This window comes from Chiloscyllium plagiosum, chromosome 12 (assembly GCF_004010195.1).
Source record: "Chiloscyllium plagiosum isolate BGI_BamShark_2017 chromosome 12, ASM401019v2, whole genome shotgun sequence".
Lineage (NCBI taxonomy): Eukaryota > Metazoa > Chordata > Chondrichthyes > Orectolobiformes > Hemiscylliidae > Chiloscyllium > Chiloscyllium plagiosum.
Genome location: NC_057721.1, coordinates 84692974 through 84712315, shown reverse-complemented (window position 1 = coordinate 84712315; position 19342 = coordinate 84692974). Strand labels below are relative to the sequence as shown.

The 19342-nt window shown below is 43.9% G+C and overlaps 1 protein-coding gene across 3 annotated transcripts in view; it reads left to right on the top strand.

The window, feature by feature from the left end:
• The first annotated feature begins 458 nt into the window (after positions 1–458).
• The window catches only part of slc37a1 (solute carrier family 37 member 1), a 92206-nt gene continuing 73322 nt past the window's right edge, over positions 459–19342 (top strand). Inside the window, exons 1-3 of one of the 3 annotated variants that reach the window (XM_043701431.1) lie at positions 459–917; positions 11488–11569; positions 17581–17710. In XM_043701431.1, the coding sequence (XP_043557366.1) occupies positions 862–917; positions 11488–11569; positions 17581–17710 (268 nt within the window). In that variant the 5' untranslated portion in view covers positions 459–861. The remainder of the gene's footprint in view (positions 918–11487; positions 11570–17580; positions 17711–19342) is intronic. The other 2 variants (XM_043701432.1, XM_043701430.1) reach the window with 2 other exon arrangements.

Sequence of the window (19342 nt, the reverse complement as noted above, 5' to 3'; positions counted from 1 at the left end):
GAACCAGATGGGTTTCTGACAATCGCCAATGGTTTTATGGTTGTCATACCCGTGATTAACCTTCAGATTTATTTCTGAATTGAGTTTACTGTGTTGGAATTTAAACAGATATTCCCAAAGTGTTAGCTTAGGTCTCTGGATTACCAGTCTCTCCTTTGATTTGTTGAGATCACCCGTACTCAGATGTGATACAGGTATACCCCGCTTTTCGAACGTTCACATTACACAATTTTGCTTCTACAAAAGACTTACATTAGTATCTGTTTTCGCATGTCTGAAGAGGATTTTCACTTTTACAGAAAACGGTGATACTTTTTCCCATATAAATCACTCACCTTCGCTTTACGCCATTTTCGGCTTACAAAAGGTTTCCTGGGAACGCTGTAGTTTCGTATAGTGAGGGCTACCTGTATTTATTTAGTTTCTTTGGTCAGATATTTAACTGTGAAGTGAGCAGTGTGTTTTGCCTGTCTGATATTGTTGTCGGGTAAGTAATTGGTTAAAGAATGTACATGATGAGAGTCAGCATGTGTGGTTACTCACAGTATGTTCATGGGAAGGTGATGAGCTTTTTTCTGGTTATAATGAAACTGTGACTCAGGACACAGTGATTGCAAGCAAATCTCCATTGTTCATTATTTAAAATGTCAGTTTCAGCTTGTCTTTTAAATGACCTGACCTATAATAAAACGTAATTATCTTTCTTTTTAAAGAGTGTTCACTGTGAAGAGGACGGAGGGAGACGTAATGAGTGTTGCCATCAAACTGGGCCTTTATGTAAATGGTTAGGAATACCTGCTTTACAGCCAGTAAGGTGAAGGTTCATTAGTTTTTGGTATTGAGAAGAGTGGGAACAAGTCAATGGCACCCCTTCCACTTGGCATTCGCTTCATAACTTCATTTTCACGTGATCAGTGGTAAGTTAAGCTACATCATGCTCTCTTACAATCACTTCTGTTACAATAATGAGGTAATTTAGTTGAAGCTTGTTCTAGCTTTGAGTCCTGCATGACGTCTGTGCAGTGTGGAATATTCTTTCTGTCCTCGTTGTGTCTATAAAAGCTATAAAATGCTTTCCGTCATCTACAGAGGTCAGTTAGCACTCCGAGAATTGACTATAAGAATTGTCATCACAGGTGCTGTTGAGCAGCAGAATTGGCTTTCTTGTGTAATTTGATGCAGTTCAGAATTCATAACAGATTTACATGAACAATCTTACCTTTAAATTATCCTAATATTTTGCCTCTTATCCCTATGATTATTAACATCAATTCTGAACAGTACAACTATAACTCTGTGTTCTGTCAAGTAATTTCCGATAATGGTTTTAGTGGTGTGCAGGCCAAGAAGCTGATTATGTTATCATATATAATCCAGGGGCTAAAGGGAGAGGAGGAAATAAATACAATCATCATGAGAGAAAAGTACGACAGAAAACTAATGAGGCTAAAGGCTGATAAGTTCCCTGGACTTGATGACTGCATCTTAAGGTGTAACAGGAAATAGTTACAGTGATAGTGGCTGCAATGGCAATAATTTTCCAACATGCCTTTGCATTGGAAACCTACCAAAATAACACTCAAAGAAAAGCAAAATACTGAGGATGCAGAAAATCTGAAACAAACACTGAAAATGTTGGAGCAAATCAACAGTTCTGGCAGCATCTGTGGAGAGAAAAACAGAGTTAACATTTTGAATCTGGTATTATTTGTTCAGAATTCCAGAACCGTGACGAAGATATAGGAAAATGGCCTGCTTCTGTCCATGTCTTAGGGTCTTCTGATCAGCCTGTTCTAAGACGCCTGTTGCTTGTGGATACATTTGGAAGCTGTAGCCTTGAATTCCTGCTTCACTGTTGTCAGCATATTGCACATAAAAAGTGCCAACATGTTGGCTTGGAATAGCAACTATATGTTGGGCTTAATCCTGTTAGTGTCAGTACGAACAGTAAACATATCTGTAGATAGATTTAATCAGTTCACGCATTAGATAATACACAAAAGCATGAGGACATGCAGCAATATTAAATGCTACAGTAATCATTGTTGATAAAAGGGAAGGTGCATTCTGAGGCCAAGCACTTTTTGAAACAAGGGTTCATTTTTCATCAAGTATTTAAATCTAGTCTGATGTCAGGTGAAGTAAATTGGGAAGTTGACCAATTTGAGGCCAGGTCTCAGGTATAGCTGTAGAAATTATTCAAGGACAGGTTGAGAAATTGGAGAACAAGGCAAAAAGGATCCTGAATATTTATAAATAGAAGTATAAAGTCCAAAATTAAGAGTATGATGACGGTCCTTTGTAAAGTACTGCTTTCACCCAAATGTGTCTAATTCTGAGCACCACATCTTCAGGAAGGACAGAAAGGCATTAAAGAGAGTTCAGAAAATATTAATCAGAATGGCACAAGGATGAAGAAATTCAGTTACGTGATTGGAGAAATAATGGCTGTTTTACTTTGAGAAGAGCAGATTGAGAGGACACTTGAACAAGGATAGAGTAGAAGGGGAGAAACAGTTCGCATTGAGGAAAGATTCAAGAACCAGTGAGCATGGATTCAAGGACATTGGAAAAGAGCAATAGGGGCATGAGCATTTCTTTCATGCGGCAAATAGTTAGGATGGGAAGACAATGTGAGAGTACTGGAGGTTATTTACGGAAGACTGGAAGTGTAGCTGATCCAGTGTCAGAGGTGGCCTTTTAGAGAGGAGGCCATCATGATCTTGGAAATGTTGAACATATTTCAGAGTATCTCCTTAAACAGGTATGAGAATTGGAAGAGTGGCTGACCAGGCATGGCTTGGCATGAGATCTGTTTTGGCAACATTCAGGGATAGGCTCAGTCTGTCGCAGTGAATGTTTAACAACAAAGACTGCCACAGGTCAACAACAGTCAGGTGTAAGGAGCATTGTAACCAGCCACCTGCCATGCAGGGAGACCTGGGCTGTGTATCAGCAACACGTAAAGAGTGAGGGAAATTCCACCAGCAATGTCTCCACAAAATCCTCCAAATTTAATGGGAAGACTATAGAACAAATATTAATGTTGTTGAAGCCAGCTCCACAAGCCCTCAGACAAAACGCCATTAAAATCAATGATCACAGTCCAGAGACGAGGTCCAGATGGCTGCAAAGAGTCTCACTTGCCAAATCCTGTTTTCTCAACTCACAAATAGCCAGTGTTCCAGGGAGGGCATGTTAAACGTTGCAGAGAAACTCTTTGACTCTGCTTGATGCGTGTCAGCAATGACATTGATAATGGGAAGTGCTTACTACCAGTCAATCAAAATGAGGACAATTTGACCAAACCAATATCGGAATCAGGCTCTGGACTACATCACTCAGCCCTTTGAGCTCACTCTGCCATTCAGTAAGATCAAGATTCATCTGAATGTAACCACAAATTCACATTCCTGTCTATCGCTAATAACCTTTCACCCCTTTGAATCATAGAATCATTTAGTACAGAAGAGGCCCTTCAGCCCATTGGTCTGCACTGACATATGGGAAATATCTGACTTTCCATCTAATCCCATTTACCAGCACGTAGCCCAAAACCTTGCATGTTATGATGTGCCATGTGCTCATAATGTAGCAGGTAGAATTGCACACAGTACACTAGTGGAGTCTCACACAAGTTCTGTACAACTCCAGCATGAGTTCCCTGCTTTTGTAATCTATGCCTTGATTGATAAAAATGCCTTTTCACCCCCTGACTAAAATGCCCTTCTACCTTCAGAGATCTATGGGTAAACACAACCAGGTCCCTTTGTTCCACCGAACTCCTCATGCCATGTTGCTCATTGAATACTTCCTTGTCAAATTACACCTTTCAAAGTGTATCACTTACCTACCCCTTTGACCATCCCATTTATACCTTTTTGTAGCCCAAGACACTCAACCTCACTGTTAACCACCCAACTAATCATTGTGTCATCACAAACATACTAATCCAACCCTCACACAGTCGCCTATCATTTATATAAAAGATGAATAATAGGGAACCCAGCACAGCTCTTTGTGGTACACCACTGGACATTGGTTTCCAGTCACTAAAGCAGCCTCTATTATCACCCTCCATCTGCTATGAGTGAGCCAATTTTGAGACGAAGGTGAGGACTGCAGATGCTGGAGATTAGAGTCTAGATTAGAGTGGTGCTGGAAAAGCACAGCAGGTCAGGCAGAAAATCGACGTTTTGGGCAGGGTCCCTTCATCAGGAATGAGGCTGGAAGCCTCAGGGGTGGAGAGATAAATGGGAGAGGGTGGGGCTAGGGAGAAGGCAGCTGGGAGTGCAATAGGTGGATGGAGGAAGGTGTAAAGGTGATAGATCGGAGAGGAGGGTGGAGCAGATAGATGGGAAGGAAGATTGATAGGGGGACAGGTCATGAGGACAATGCTGAGATGGAAGGTTGGAACTGGGGTAAGGTGGGGGGAGGGGAAATGAGGAAACTGGTGAAATCCACATTGATGCCCTGGTGTTGAAGGGTTCCGAGACGGAAGATGAGGCGTTCTTCCTCCTGGTGAGGGAGCGGTGGTGGAGGAGGCCCAGGATCTGCATGTCCTCAGCAGAGTGGGAGGGGGAGTTGAAATGTTGGGCCACGGGGCAGTGGGGTTGATTGGTGCGGGTGTCCCTGAGATGTTCCCAGAAGCACTCTGCGAGAAGGCGTCCAGTCTCCCCAATGTAGAGGAGACCGCATCAGGAGCAACGGATGCAATAAATAACATTGGTGGATGTGCAGGTGAAACGTTGATGGATGTGGAAGGCTCCTTTGGGGCCTTGGATGGAGGTGAGGGAGGAGGTGTGGGTGCAGGATTTGCAATTCCTGCGATGGCAGGGGAAGGTGCCAGGAGGGGACGGTGAGTTGTTGGGGAGGCATGGACCTGACCAATTTTGAATCCACTTTATCGAATTACGCTGGATCCCATGTGCATTTGCCTTCTTGATAAGTTATGGTCTCCCTCCGGAGAAGCCATGCTGACTATCCCCCATCAAGCCTTGCCTCCCCAAGTGGAGATAGATGCTCTCTTTCAGAATTTTCTCTAATAGTTTCACTACCACCAATGTGAGACTCACTGCTCTGTAGTTCTCTGGCTGATCTCTACAATCCTCTTAAATATTGGTGCCATATTAGCTGTTCTCTAGTCCTCTGGCACCTCCCCCATGGCCAGAAAGAAATTAAAATTTGGATCAGTGTTCCTTCAATCTCCTCCCTTGCCTGAGGTAGTGGCTTATCAAGGAGGCAGCCTTTCTTCACAATTTATCCACCCCTGGAGATTTCTCCAATTTTAAGTTTGCCAACATCTCCAATACTTTGTCCTTCCCAATGTCACTTTGATCAAGCACCTCATAGTTTTTGCTCCAGGTTCCATATTTGCATCTTTGTTATCTTAGGTGAGGATGGATGTGAAGTATTGGTTCAACACTCTACCAGTATCCTTTTGCTGCAGCCACAGATTACCCCCTTGGTTCCTAATGGGCCCTAATGTTTCCCTGGTTACCCTTGTCCCATTGATCGACTTATAGAATGTCTTGGGATTTTCCCTACTTTTACCAGCCAGAGGTTTCTCATGGAGAAAGTGAGGACTGCAGATGCTGGAGATTAGAGTCGAGAGTGTGTTGCTGGAAAAGCACAGCAGGTCAGGCAACATCCGAGGAGCAGGAGAATCTATGTTTTGGGCAAAAGCCCTTCATCATGTTTCTCGTATCCCTCTTTGCTTTCCTAATTGCTTTCTTAAGCTCGACCCTGCACTCTCTGTACAACACCCATGTCACCTGCTGATTTATTCCCCTGCTAAAAGCTTCTCTTTTCCTTCACATTGTATTCTGAATATCTATGACCATCCATGGTTCTCTGGGCCAGTAAATCCTTCCTATCACCCTCGAGGGAACCTAGAGGGAACAATTCTCTACAGTAAGTAGACCTCCCAGTCTGCCTTATTTCACTAAAATCTGCTCCACCCAATTCAGCACCATTTTTTCTTGCAGCTTGTCTTTCTTTGTCCGTAATAAGTTTAAATTGCACCATGTTGTGATCACTATCACTAAATGCTCCTCAACCACTTGTCTGGCTTCACTCCCCAGAGTTAGGTCCAGATCAGCTCTCTCCCATGTTGGCCTAAAACATCCTCCTGCACACATTTCAAGAAATCCACTCCATCCAAATCCCTAACTCTGTGTCTATCCCAGTTAGTGTTGGGAAAGTTGAGATCACCAAGTAGAGTTTCCCTTTTGTTATTATTTTACACACCTCTAGGAAGTTGCACAAATGTGTTCCTCCACTTCTCATCAACTCTCTGAGGGTCTACAAGAAAGGCCTAGCAATGTGGTTGTCCCTTTTTTATTCCTAAACTTAATCAACAAAGCTCCATTTGATGCCCTTTCCAACATATCATCTCTCCTTAGTGCAGTAACTGATTCCTTAGCTAATAGTTAGGACTGCGTTGAGGACAAACTTCTTCACCTAAAGGATCATGAATCTTTGGAATTCCCTGTCCAATGAAGCAGTTGAGGCTACCTCGGCGAATGTCCTAAGAGCATAAGAACCAGGAGCAGGAGGCGGCCATCTGGCCCATCAAGCCTGCTCTGCCATTCAATAAGATCATGTCTGATCTTATCATGGCTCAGCTCCACTTACCCACACTCTTGGCCTTGAAAATATTCCGGGCTCTGTTTCCTTCACTTTTCAGGAAGAGAGTTCCAAAGACACTCAATCCTTATTCCATATAAGCACACCCTCTGCATGAAAACATTGTCCCTTAGATCCCTTTTATCTTTCTCCCCTCACCTTAAATCTATGCCCTCTAGTTTTGGACTCCTCTACCCTGGGGAAAAGACTTTGAATATTTACCCTTACCACCCCCTCGTGATTTTATAAATCTCTGTAAGGTCACCGCTTCAGCCTCTGATGCTCCAGGGAAAAAGCCCCATCTTATTCAGCCTCTCCCTATAACTCAAACACTCCAATTCCAGCAATATCCTTGTAAATCTTTTCTGAACTCTCAGGTTTAACACATCTTTCCTATAGCAGGGAGACCAGAACTGAACGTGGTATTTTAAAAGTGGCCTGGCCGATGTCCTGTACAGCTATAACATGACGTCCAAACTCTCAGACTCAATGCACTGACCAATCAAGTCAAGCATATCAAATGCCTTCTTCACTACCCTGTCTACCTGTAATTCCACTTTCTAGAAACTATGCTTCTGCACCCCTAGGTCTTTTTGTTTGGCAACATTCCCCAGAGACCTACCATATCTGTATAAATCCTGCAAGGTTTGCCTTATACCCAGTGAAGACCCATCAGAATGTTGTATGTTTCCATCGATTCATTCCTTACTCTTCCAACTCCAGTAGATGCAGGCATAGCCTGTTCGTCCTTTCCTCATTAAGGCAACCTTTTTATTCCAGGTGTTAGTCTGGTAAACCTGCTCTGAACTCCTTCCAACCCATTTATATCCTTCCTTAAATAAATTGTTCTGAAGAAGAGTAATTGGATTTGAGATGTTATCTCTGCTTTCTCTCCACAGATGCTGGTCGACCTACTGAGTGTTTCCAGCAATTTCTGTTTCTATTACAATCATGGCTGGTGTCATATTTGCCTCAACTCCACTTTCCCAGCCACACTCCATAACCCTTCAGTCCATTGCTAATTAAAAATCTGTTCATTTCCTTATTAAGTTTACTCAATGTCCCAGCGTCCACTGTCCTCTGGTGTACTGAATTCCACAGATTCACAGCCTCATCTCTGTTTTAAATCTGCTCCACTTATCCTAACACTGTGACTGCTCATTCTCAATTACCCCACAAGGATAAACATCCACTCAATGTTTACTTTTAACTCCTCCTTATTATCTTATATACCTCATTAGATCTCCTCTCACTCTTCCAAACTCCAGAAAGTATGGGCCAGGTAATTTTGGAATATTATCACTTTGGGTCCACTATCTCAGCTGCCACTTCCAATAAGACCCTCGCCAATCCATGCCAAAATGCTTCCATTACACTGAAATTCTGTTATCCACAATACACTTTGAGACTTATTCTGTTATCCACAATATATTTTGAGATTTTATTACTTCCCCCAGACATCCAAGTTTCCCTTTACACACAGCACGAGTTCCTTCCTCAAAGAACTCCAGTAGGTTGGTCAAATCTGATATTCCTTTCACAAAACCACGTTGACTCTGCCCAATTACCTTGAACTTATCCAAGTGCTAACATATCCAACATATATGACATGTTAAACTAATTAGCTATTAATTTCCCCCTCCTTTTTTGAATAAAAATGTTATATCTTCTATGTTTGAATCTAATGGAACCATACTAAGTCAAAGGAATTTGGGAAAAGAAGAACCAATACATGAACAATTTCATTAGCTGTGGTTTGAAGTCCAACAGGACCCAGGTACATTGGCAGGCCACAGCTCCATCAGTTTACTCAGTCCCATTTCTCTGGTGGATGTGATTTTCCTGAGTTCCATCCTTCCACATCCTGATTTATCACTGCATCTGGGATGGTATTTGTATCATCTGTGGTTCAGACTGACACAAGTTATCTGTTTAATTCATCTGCCATCTCTTTATTTTTCATTATTAATTATCCAAACTCATTTTCTATAGAACCAATGCTCACTTTGCCTTTTAAAAATAATTATAGAAACTACTGTATCTGTTCTTATGTTTTTGGCTACTTTCTCTCACATGCTAATTTTCATCTCATTTCTCCTTATGAATTTTTTTGCTATTTTAATACCCTGTTCAATTTTCTGAGCTGCCTTCTATCTTTGCACTAGTATATGCCTTTTGATTTAATACTATCTTTTAACATTTCTAGTTAACTACAGATGATGGGTCTGCTCCTTGAAATTTTTCTTATTCATTGGAATGTATATATTGTGTATTCTGTAATATCTTCATAATATATGTCACTGTCTACACTCTGTATTCTGTGCTAAGCCCTAACAATGCCACAGAGAAAAAAAAGAAGCAAGTCCTGCACTCCAGAGCCCAGTACTTGGACATATTAGATTAGATTAGATTAGATTACTTACAGTGTGGAAACAGGCCCTTCGGCCCAACAAGTCCACACCGACACGCCGAAGCGCAACCCACTCATATCCCTACATGTACCCCATTTTACCTAACACTACGGGCAATTTAGCATGGCCAATTCACCTGACTTGCACATCGTTGGACTGTGGGAGGAAACCGGAGCACCCGGAGGAAACCCACGCAGACACGGGGAGAATGTGCAAACTCCACAGTCAGTCGCCTGAGTCAGGAATTGACCCCGGGTCTCTGGCGCTGTGAGGCAGCAGTGCTAACCACTGTGCCACTTGCCTAAAGATTTTTATGGGTCAAAATTCAGCCGATTCAGTTACATGAATATACAGGTCAGAAATTATTGATCCTGAGGAGATATTATCTCCTAATTGAGGGACAGTCTTTGATGATCTTGAAGGTAGATAGAATATGTAAGAAGCGCTTGCGAAGTTTGTTGTTTCTGCAAAAATCACAAGGCTGAGTCATGGGGGGGGGGGGATATGTTAAGCTAGATATGCTTGCAAGCAGTTACAAGTAGCTGCATCTTGCTTCTGCAAAAATCGCAAGGCAGAATCATGAGGTTATATTCCAAGGAATAACTAATTGAAGAGGGAGGTGGTCAACTGGTAGAAACAGATGTATGACATGACCGTTGCAACTGTCACGCACATAGGGAGTTAGTATGAACAAGATAACCAAATAAGACCCTGTGTTGCGTCAGCAAAAGCAATAAGACCCAACTATCATTGGTGGGGGGGAGGGGGTTGCACCCCACAGACAGATGTGGTAAGACGATTAGATTAGCAGAAGTAAGAGGGGAGGACCAGGAGACTCAACTGAACTGTATAAATTGTAATGTTACCTCCTGACCTGGTGTGCCTCCTTTATGGTCACCCGGCTTGCAAGACCGTATGAATAAAGACTACTTCAGAATTTGACTCGGACTGAAATCATTGAACAGTGAGCTTCGTTTCTCACAAATAATTAACTGACTAATTTAGGAACTGAATAATGATCTGGAATGAAAAACATAGCATGGCTGTGAGGGAATGGTTTGAATCCCGTTCCCAGTAGGAATAGACCAACAGCAAAGACAGTTTCTAAAATAACAGGAATTGTCAATCACCCATGCACCTAGAGTGCATGGGTGTACATTTCTGCAGCTGGAACATGGTATATGTTTGGGATTGTCAAGGGCTTGTTGCTGTCACAAATTGTTTTATCTGACCCAGGAATGCTGAATATTGACATGTATCCTTGAAACAGGAAAGCTCCATTCTGCACTGCTATCATCCCTCATCTTGAATCAAATTGAAAGTGTCAGTATATCTGTCCTTGCTAAGTTGCTTGAGTTCATGTTCTTTGATTGGGTGACCATGTGAATCCCGTAGACACTCTCTGGAAAATATGGCTAGAGTATCTAATTGTCATAAGAGTTTCTGTAAATAAAGTGCAAGTTCTGCATAGTTTTCCATAATTCTCTGATTTTCAATCTGAAAGATATATCTTTTGACATCTCCCTCCCTGATTTGACACAAAACTGGGTTGGAATATAAGTTGTGAGGAGGGTCGTAGTTATGGGTATGTTCACTGAGCTGTGAAGTTGATTTGCAGACATTTTGTCCCCTGTCTAGGTGACATTGTCAGTACTTTGGAGCCTCCTGTGAAATGCTGCTGTACTGTGTTTTCTGGAATTTATTTGGTTCCTTTCTGCTGCTTCCAGTTGCCTGTTCTGGTTGTTCATTGTGGTGGCCGGTATATTGGGTCTAGGTCTATGTGCTTGTTAATGGAGTCCGTGGATGAGTGCCATGCTTCTAGAAATTCTCTGGCTATCCTCTGTTTGGTTTGTCCTATGATCATTATTTTGTACCAGTTAACTTTGTCGTCCTTGTCACCTGTGTGTGTTTGGCGATTAGGGACAGCTGGTCCCATTTAGCGCAATGGGAATTTGTCAGGTTTCTCTCTGGGATGGTGGGCTTTCCAATGAGGAGAAGTTGAGAAATTAATGAAGCATGCATGCCAGAAGCAGAAGTTGGTATACCTAAAGGTGAGGTGTCAACCAGATGAAACCGCAAACAAGATTACATGCTTGCCAAACAACATAAGCAACGAGTGATAGAGAGCTAAGCAATGCCACAGCCACCATCTCAGATCTAAGTGTGCAATCCTGCCATGTCCAGTCGTGAATGATGGTGAATAATCAAGGTGTCAGATTTTGATTTCTGTGCTCCTGTGAAACACCTTGGGCTGTTTTGCTGCATTAATATAGTTGTACAAGAGTGTGATGTAGACATCTATGCAGAAAGGTGTAATGCTGTGGCATGTTAATGCCTGTTATTGAGATGATCAGGAATAAATGCTGCGCATACTGTCTGCTGTCTAAAGGAAGGAGAGAAATGTTTGGAACTAACAGTTGGTACCAACTCCAGACCTTATTTTTTTCAGCTACAGAACGTTTACACTGATTCTGACCTTCTTGCTGTACACGGCTTATCATCTGTCTCGGAAACCAATCAGCATTGTCAAGGTGAGAACCTCTTTAATTTTGGAGCATGATAAAAGTTGGATCATTTGCTTCTAAAATTGTTGCAGAATTGGGACTACCAGTCTGTAAACTTTGTAAATCCAAGTGAGTAAAATATTTAATGAAAAATGTGCTTGTTTTGGTTTAAATATTGGAACTGCTGCTTTCAGACTTCAAAGCCCTGACATTCTGACACAACCATCAAAAGGGATTGGCGTACTTGGGAGGCCAGCTTGCAATAGCTGTCATGGTATTCATGGCAGGACGGTACCTGTATCATAGTCCTGTTCACCCTCTGAATTTTTAATTTCAAACCAGGAGTCAGCATGTACCAGAATTCCAAATGAACAGGCAGGACACTGACAGTGTTGGGTGGAAAACAAATTGCTTCCCATTGTCAAAATGGCTTGACTTTGGTAAAGTAAGCGTCGCATTCTCAACTGCTCACTTTAAACCACAACTGCAAATGTGGACTCTAGCACTGAACATGAAATTTCTATCATAAAATCCCTAAATCTTACAAGATTCACAGGCAACTGCTCCATGATCCCCCTGCCTTCTCTTTCAAAGCTATTCAATTTGTTCACTCACCTGCTGCCCCTAAGGCACAGCATGGTTTCCTTAAACTATACAGTATATCCAAGTAGATGTATCACAGCTCACGGTGTACAGCTCAAGGTGTGTTGCAGGGCACAGGTCAGGGTGTGCTGCAGGGCACAGGTCAGGGTGTGCTGCAGGGCACAGGTCAGGGTGTGCTGCAGGACACAGGTCAGGATGCTTTTCATTTTCCTTGCATAACAGATCAGTTTGCTCATCCCATTCTGCAGGCCTCTCTCTCATCTCCAAAGTGTGTAAGAACCTTCTAACTGTTGGTGATTGCAGGGACAGGGGCTTCTCAAGTGTTACAACCCAGTGCGTCCCCCTACCTGCCTCATGTACAATCTCACACCCTGCCTTTGATCACAAACCATGTTTGTATTATCTGAGGTGATGTGACTGCTTCCTGGAGGAAAATATTCCGTTAAATTTCTCCCTCTCTGATGTGGAGTAGTGCCTACAGCTCAGATTCCAGCCATGGAATTCTGATCCGAAATTGCTACAGTTTGTGCACTGTGGATCAGCTAGGTATCTGGCAACTCCCATATTCTGCACCTGCAACATATCACAACACATCTGCCACAGGAAACTATCGAGGCCAAAGTATTGAAGACTTTCAAGAAAGATGTTGATATACTTTTGGACTAAAGGGACAAAGCAGGGAACAGGGTATTGAATTGGTAATTAGCCATAATTATATCGAATGGCCAAGCAGGCTCAACGTTGCTATATTATTATAACCAGCCAACTCTATAACCAGCTAACTCTATAACCAGTACCTGCACCTGCACCTCCACCCACATCATCTACTGCATCTGCTGCAGCCGGTGTGGCCTCCTCTATATTGGGGAGACAGGCCGCCTACTTGCGGAGCGATTCAGGGAGCACCTCTGGGCCACCCGGACGAACCAACCCAACCAACCTGTGGCACAGCATTTCAACTCCCCCTCCCACTCCACCGAGGATATGCAGGTCATTGGACTCATCCACCGCCAAACCACAACAACCCGACGGTCGGAGGAGGAGCGTCTTATCTTCCGACTGGGAACCCTCCAACCGCAGGGGATGAACTTGGACTTCACCAGTTTCTTCATCCCCCCTCCCCCCACCTTGTCTCAGCCGGATCCTTCCAGCCCGGCACCGCCTTCCTGACCTGCAGTCTTCTTCTTGACCTCTCCGCCTCCACCCTACTCCGACCTATCACCCTCACCTTGACCTCTTTCCACCTATCACATTTCCAACTCCCCTCCTCCAAGTCCCTCCTCCCTACCTTTTATCTTCTCCTGCTGAACACTCTCTGCTCATTCCTGAAGAAGGGCCTGTGCCCGAAACGTCGAATCTCCTGTTCCCTGGATGCTGCCTGACCTGCTGTGCTGTTCCAGCAATAAAGTTTCAACTTTGATCTCCAGCATCTGCAGACTCACTTTCTCCTCCTAACTCTATAACCAGCCAAGTTTACAACCATGTAACTCTATAACCAGCCAACTCTATAGTATATATCAAAGTTATTTATATCTCTCTAGTATCCTTGCTTTTTACACTTGAAGAATCCCGAGACTGAGCACTGGATTATAACTTTTTTTGTTCCCTTTTTACATTTATGCATTCCTATCAATCTTGTCCCTAACAAGCTATATGCAAGGAGAAGAGAGACAAAAAGACCACAGACCTGGACACACAGTGAAGACCTTGATTTTATCTGAGAGACTAGAACTACTGATCACTCCTCTTCTCCAATCAGATGCTTCATTGAGGAAAGGCAACCAGAGATCTCTTTCCTTCCTCTTCATCAACTTGGTCAACTTCAGCAACTGACATCCCTTCAGATCTTTGAAGATGGCCAGCTTTTCAGCCAAACAAAAGCTTAGGAATGTCCATCCTGGATGCAATGGAAAGGATTCTGGTCAGGGAGCTGGACAAGAAAGAAAAATTACAGAAAATGCTGAAGCAAAACTTTACTGAAGCATGAAAACAAAATCCTAGCGATGCTGGAAATCTGAAATAAAAGCAGAAAATACTGGAAATATAGAGCAGGTCAGGCAGTGTCTGTCAAGAAAGAATCTGAGATAATATTTCAGGCTGATGTTGGCCCTTCGTCAAAACTGATAATCTCTCAGCTTGGTGGCATATTAACACTGGTTCGCTCCATTGCCTGACCTGCTGAGTTGATTGAACAACACGTCACCCGCACATCAACACTTCTGAGCATAAGCAACTGGTCCAACAAAGTAGACATGGCACCCACATTACTTGCTGCTTACACTGTTAGGAATACAAATGATAGACAGGGCTAAGCAAATCCACGACCAACAGATCATCTCAAAAATTCTGCAGTCCTTCCACATCCAGTTTTGAATAATAGCGAACAATTAAATGATTACATAGATTAGATTCCATACAGTATGGAAACAGGCCATTCAGCCCAACAAGTCCACACTGACCCTCCGAAGAGTAACCCACCCAGACCCATTCCCCTACCGTATTCACCCCTGACACTACGGGCAATTTAGCATGGCCAATCCACCTGACCTGCACATCTTTGGATTGTGGGAGGAAACCCACGCAGACACGGGGAGAATGTGCAAACTCCACACAGTCACCCAAGGCTGGGTCCCTGGCGCTGTGAGGCAGGTGTGCTAACCACTGAGTCACGGTGCCGCCCAAAAATCCTCAAAAAATTTCCATAGTCCCCTTGGATGTACCAGCTGCAATTTATGGATGGAGGATAATTCATGGGCCGGGGCGGCTGTCGATAACTCCAAATTGCTCTTTGTGTGGCTACAGCCTCCCATGGCAGGCGGCCATTCTGGAACATTCCATGTCTCCCAAAGAGAATGAAAAGGCGAGGATGAAGCCTCCCATCGGGGGACCTCCTGCTGCTCTGCCGCTGCCATCTTCACTGACTTGGTTCCCTCACATTGTCGCTGCTGTGTCCGCCTGGCCGCTGCGCCTCTACCCACCTCATGATGATGGAGAGTCGGAATGTCCTCCGCTCCCGGTCCCAGTCCCAGCTCGAACCGCTTGTCTTTTGGGGTTGATTCAAAACCCTCCTGAGGCTGCAGACCCACTCCGCTTTGACAGCAACTATAGCTGTGTATTACCAACTGCTGACATGAGTACGCAGCCGCAGTAAATAATTCACTGGAGGAGGTGGCTAAATAAATATTCCCATCTTCAGTGTTGGAAGAGCCCATCACATCATTATAAAGCTGAAGTTAAAAATCACACAACACCAGGTTATAGTCCAACAGGTTTAATTGGAAGCACACTAGCTTTCGGAGCAATGCTCCTTCATCAGGTGGTAGTCACTATCACCTGATGAAGGAGCGTCGCTCCAAAAGCTAGTGTGCTTCCAATTAAACCTGTTGGACTATAACCTGGTGTTGTGTGATTTTTAACTTTGTACACCCCAGTCCCCAGCATCTCCGAATCATGACTTGTAAGGCTGAAGTATTCACAGAAATCTTTAGTCAGAATTGCCGAGAGGATGATTGATCTTGGCCTTTTCTAATGGTCCCCAGCATCACAGATACCAGTCGTCAGCCAATTCGATTCACTCCACGTGATAGCAAGGAACAGTTGAAGACTCTGGATACTGCAAAGGATACCGGCCCTGACAACATTGTGTTCCCCTAGCCAACCTCTCCCTGTAAAGTTACAACACTGATATCTTGCCGACATTGTGGAAAATATGTCATGTACACAAAAAGCAGAACCAAATCCAACCTGGCCAGTTACTACCCCATCAGTCTACTCTCAACCATCAGTAAGGTGATAGAAGGTGTCATCAACGTTCTATCAAGCAACACTTGCTTAGCAATAACCTGCTCAGTGACGCCCAGCTTGGATTCCCCCAGGGCCACCCAGCTCCTGACCTCATTACAGCCTTGATTCAAACATGGACAAAACAGCTGAATTCCACAGGTGAGGGGAGAGTGACAGCTCTAGACATCAAGTCCACATCTAACTGAGTGTGGCTTCAAGGAGCCCGAGCAAAACTGGCATCAACGGGTATCAGGAGTAAATCTCTCTGCTGGCTGGAGTCATACATAGAAAGATTGTTATGTTTATTGGAGATCATTCATCTCAGCTCCAAGACATCTCTGCAGAAGTTCCTCAGGGTAGTGTCCTAGGTCCACCCAGCTTCAGCTGCCTCATCAATGATCTTTTCTCCATCATAAGGTCAGGAGTCGGGATGTTTGCAATCCGCAAATTGTGCAATGTTCAGCACCATTTCCGACTCCTGAGATACAGTCCATGTTCAAATGTAGCAAGATCTGGACAATATCCAGGCTTAAGCTGACAAGTGACAAGTAACAAAGTGCCAGCCAATGACCATCACCAAAAAGAGGCAATCTAACCATCATTCCTTGACATTCTATGGCATTACCGTCATAAATCCTATATTTTCAACATCCTTAGATTACCGTTGACCAAAACTCAACTGGCCTCGCCATATTAATACTGTGGCTATAAGGGCAAGTCAGAGGCTAGGATTGATGCAGGGGGTGACTCACCACCTGATGCCCCAAAGCCTCTCCACAAGTCTACAAGGTACAAGTCAGGAGTTTGATGGAATACTCCCCACTTGCCTGGATGGGGGCAACTCCAACAACACTCGAGAAGCTTGACACCATTCAGGATAAAGCAGCCCACTTGATTCACGCCACAATCACAAGCATTCACTTCCTCCATCACCACAGTGACAACAGAATCAGAGACAATATTTCAGGCTAATGTTGTTTCATCAAAACCGATAATCTCTCAGCTTGGTGACACATTAACACTGGTTCCCTCCACAGCCTGACCTGCTGAGTTGATTGAACAACACATCATCTCTCGCACATCAACACTTCTGAGCACAACTGGTCCAACAAGGTAGATGTGGCACACCCACATTACTTACTGCTTACACTGTTAGGAATGCAAGTGATAGACAGGGCTAAACAAGTCCACAAATCTATAAAATGCACTGTAGCAATTCATCAAGGCTCCTTCGACAGCACTTTTCAAACCCAGTGGGACAGAGGTGGCAGATGCACAGGGACGTCACTATCTGCAAATTCCCCTCTAGAGCATCGTTTATTCTATCTTGGACCCTATCACTATTCCTTCACCCATTGACGTTTACAACATTGTTGTTATATCAGTCTTGATTTGGCTTAATCATTAGTTGACTTTATATCAATTCTCTCTCCCCAGTCTCTGAGATTTTCCCAGTTGTTAGATGTAATTCTTTCTAAATGACTGGCGCTTACACTCTGTAAGAGGAGCTCAGGAAAACTTAACACTGGGCTGCTACAGTTGTGCCTGGCAATAGGAATGATTGAATTGTCCTCTGTCCTTGATGCACTGTGCACCAACATTAATCCACTGTGCAGTGAGCTCTGACTCTAATCTCCTATGTGTTTCTTCAGAGTGCCCTGCACATGAATTGTTCGTTAGCCAATGAAGTTGAACTGTACAGCTATAAAGAACATTTGATTCAGGCTAAACTACTGAGAAAAGCCTTCTCCAATGACACTTGGTGCAGCTGGGAGCCCTTTGGTGAGTGATTCCCCTGGAACTGCCTTGGAAAATAAAATGACCTAATGTAATGTAATACAGATGTGTGGAAGGAAGAGCAGAGGGATCCGTAGACAGGTTCACAGGGCATTAAAGTCCAAGGTAATAATGGCCTATGTATTTTATCATCTTGCAAAATATCCATATTACAGAGGAGGACGTGCTAGATGTCTTGAAATGCATAAAGGTGTATAAATCCCCAGGACCTGAACAGGTCAGCATGGTTTTGTGAAGGGCAAGTCGTGCCTCACAAACCTTATTGAATTCTTTGAAAAGGTGACGAAGGAGGTTGATGAGGGGAAAGCGGTAGATGTGGTATATATGGATTTTAGTAAGGCGTTTGATAAGGTTCCCCATGGTAGGCTACTGCAGAAAATACGGAGATATGGCATTGAGGGTGAGTTGGAGGTTTGGATTAGGAATTGGCTGGATGGAAGAAGACAGAGGGTAGTAGTTGATGGCAAAGTTTCTTCATGGAGTGCCGTCACTAGCGGTGTCCCGCAAGGATCTGTTTTGGGACCATTGCTGTTTGTCATTTTTATAAATGACCTGGAAGAGGGGTTAGAAGGTTGGGTGAGCAAGTTTGCGGATGACACAAAAGTCGGAGGAGTTGTTGACAGTGAGGAAGGATGTAGCAGGTTACAGCAGGATATAGAGAAGCTGCAGAGCTGGGCAGAAAGGTGGCAAATGGAATTCAATGTAGCTAAGTGTGAGGTGATTCACTTTGGGAAGAATAACAAAAAGATGGGGTACGGGGCTAATGGTCGGATACTTGGTAGTGTGGATGAGCAGAGGGATCTTGGTGTCCATGTACACAAATCTTTGAAAGTTGCCACCCAGGTAAATAGTGAGGAAGGCATATGGCGTACTGGCTTTTATTGGTAGAGGAATTGAGTTCCGGAGTCCTGAGGTCATGATGCAGTTGTATAAGACTCTGGTACGGCCGCATCTGGAATATTGTGTGCAGTTTTGGTCGCCAGGAAGGATGTGGAGGCACTGGAACAGGTGCAGAGGAGGTTTACCAGGATGTTGCCTGGTATGGAAGGAAAATCGTATGAGGAAAGACTGAGGCACTTGGGGCCGTTTTCACTAGAGAAAAGAAGGTTTAGGGGTGACTTGATTGAGGGGTACAAGATGATTAGGGGGTTAGATAGGGTCGACAGAATGAACCTTTTCCCGCGTATTGAGTCGGGTATTACAAGGGGGCATAGCTATAAATTAAGGGGGGGTAGATATAGGACTGAAGTTAGGGGTAGGTCCTTCACTCAGCGAGTCGTAAGTTCATCGAATGCCCTGCCAGTAGCAGTGGTGGACTCTCCCTCTTTATGGGCATTTAAGCGGGCATTGGATAGGTATATGGAGGATAGTGGGTTAGTATAGGTTAGGTGGGCTTGGATCGGCGCAACATCGAGGGCCAAAAGGCCTGTACTGCGCTGTATTCTTCTAAGTTCTATGTTCTATGTTCTGTCCCGGTGCTCATTCCCCATGTTCTGCTCTGGGTCTACTTCCTCATGTACTGCTCCGGGTCTACTGCCCTGTGCACTGCTCCTGGGCTCATTCCCAATGTACTGCTCAAGGGCTACTTCCCCGTGTACTGCTCCGGGGCTACTTCCC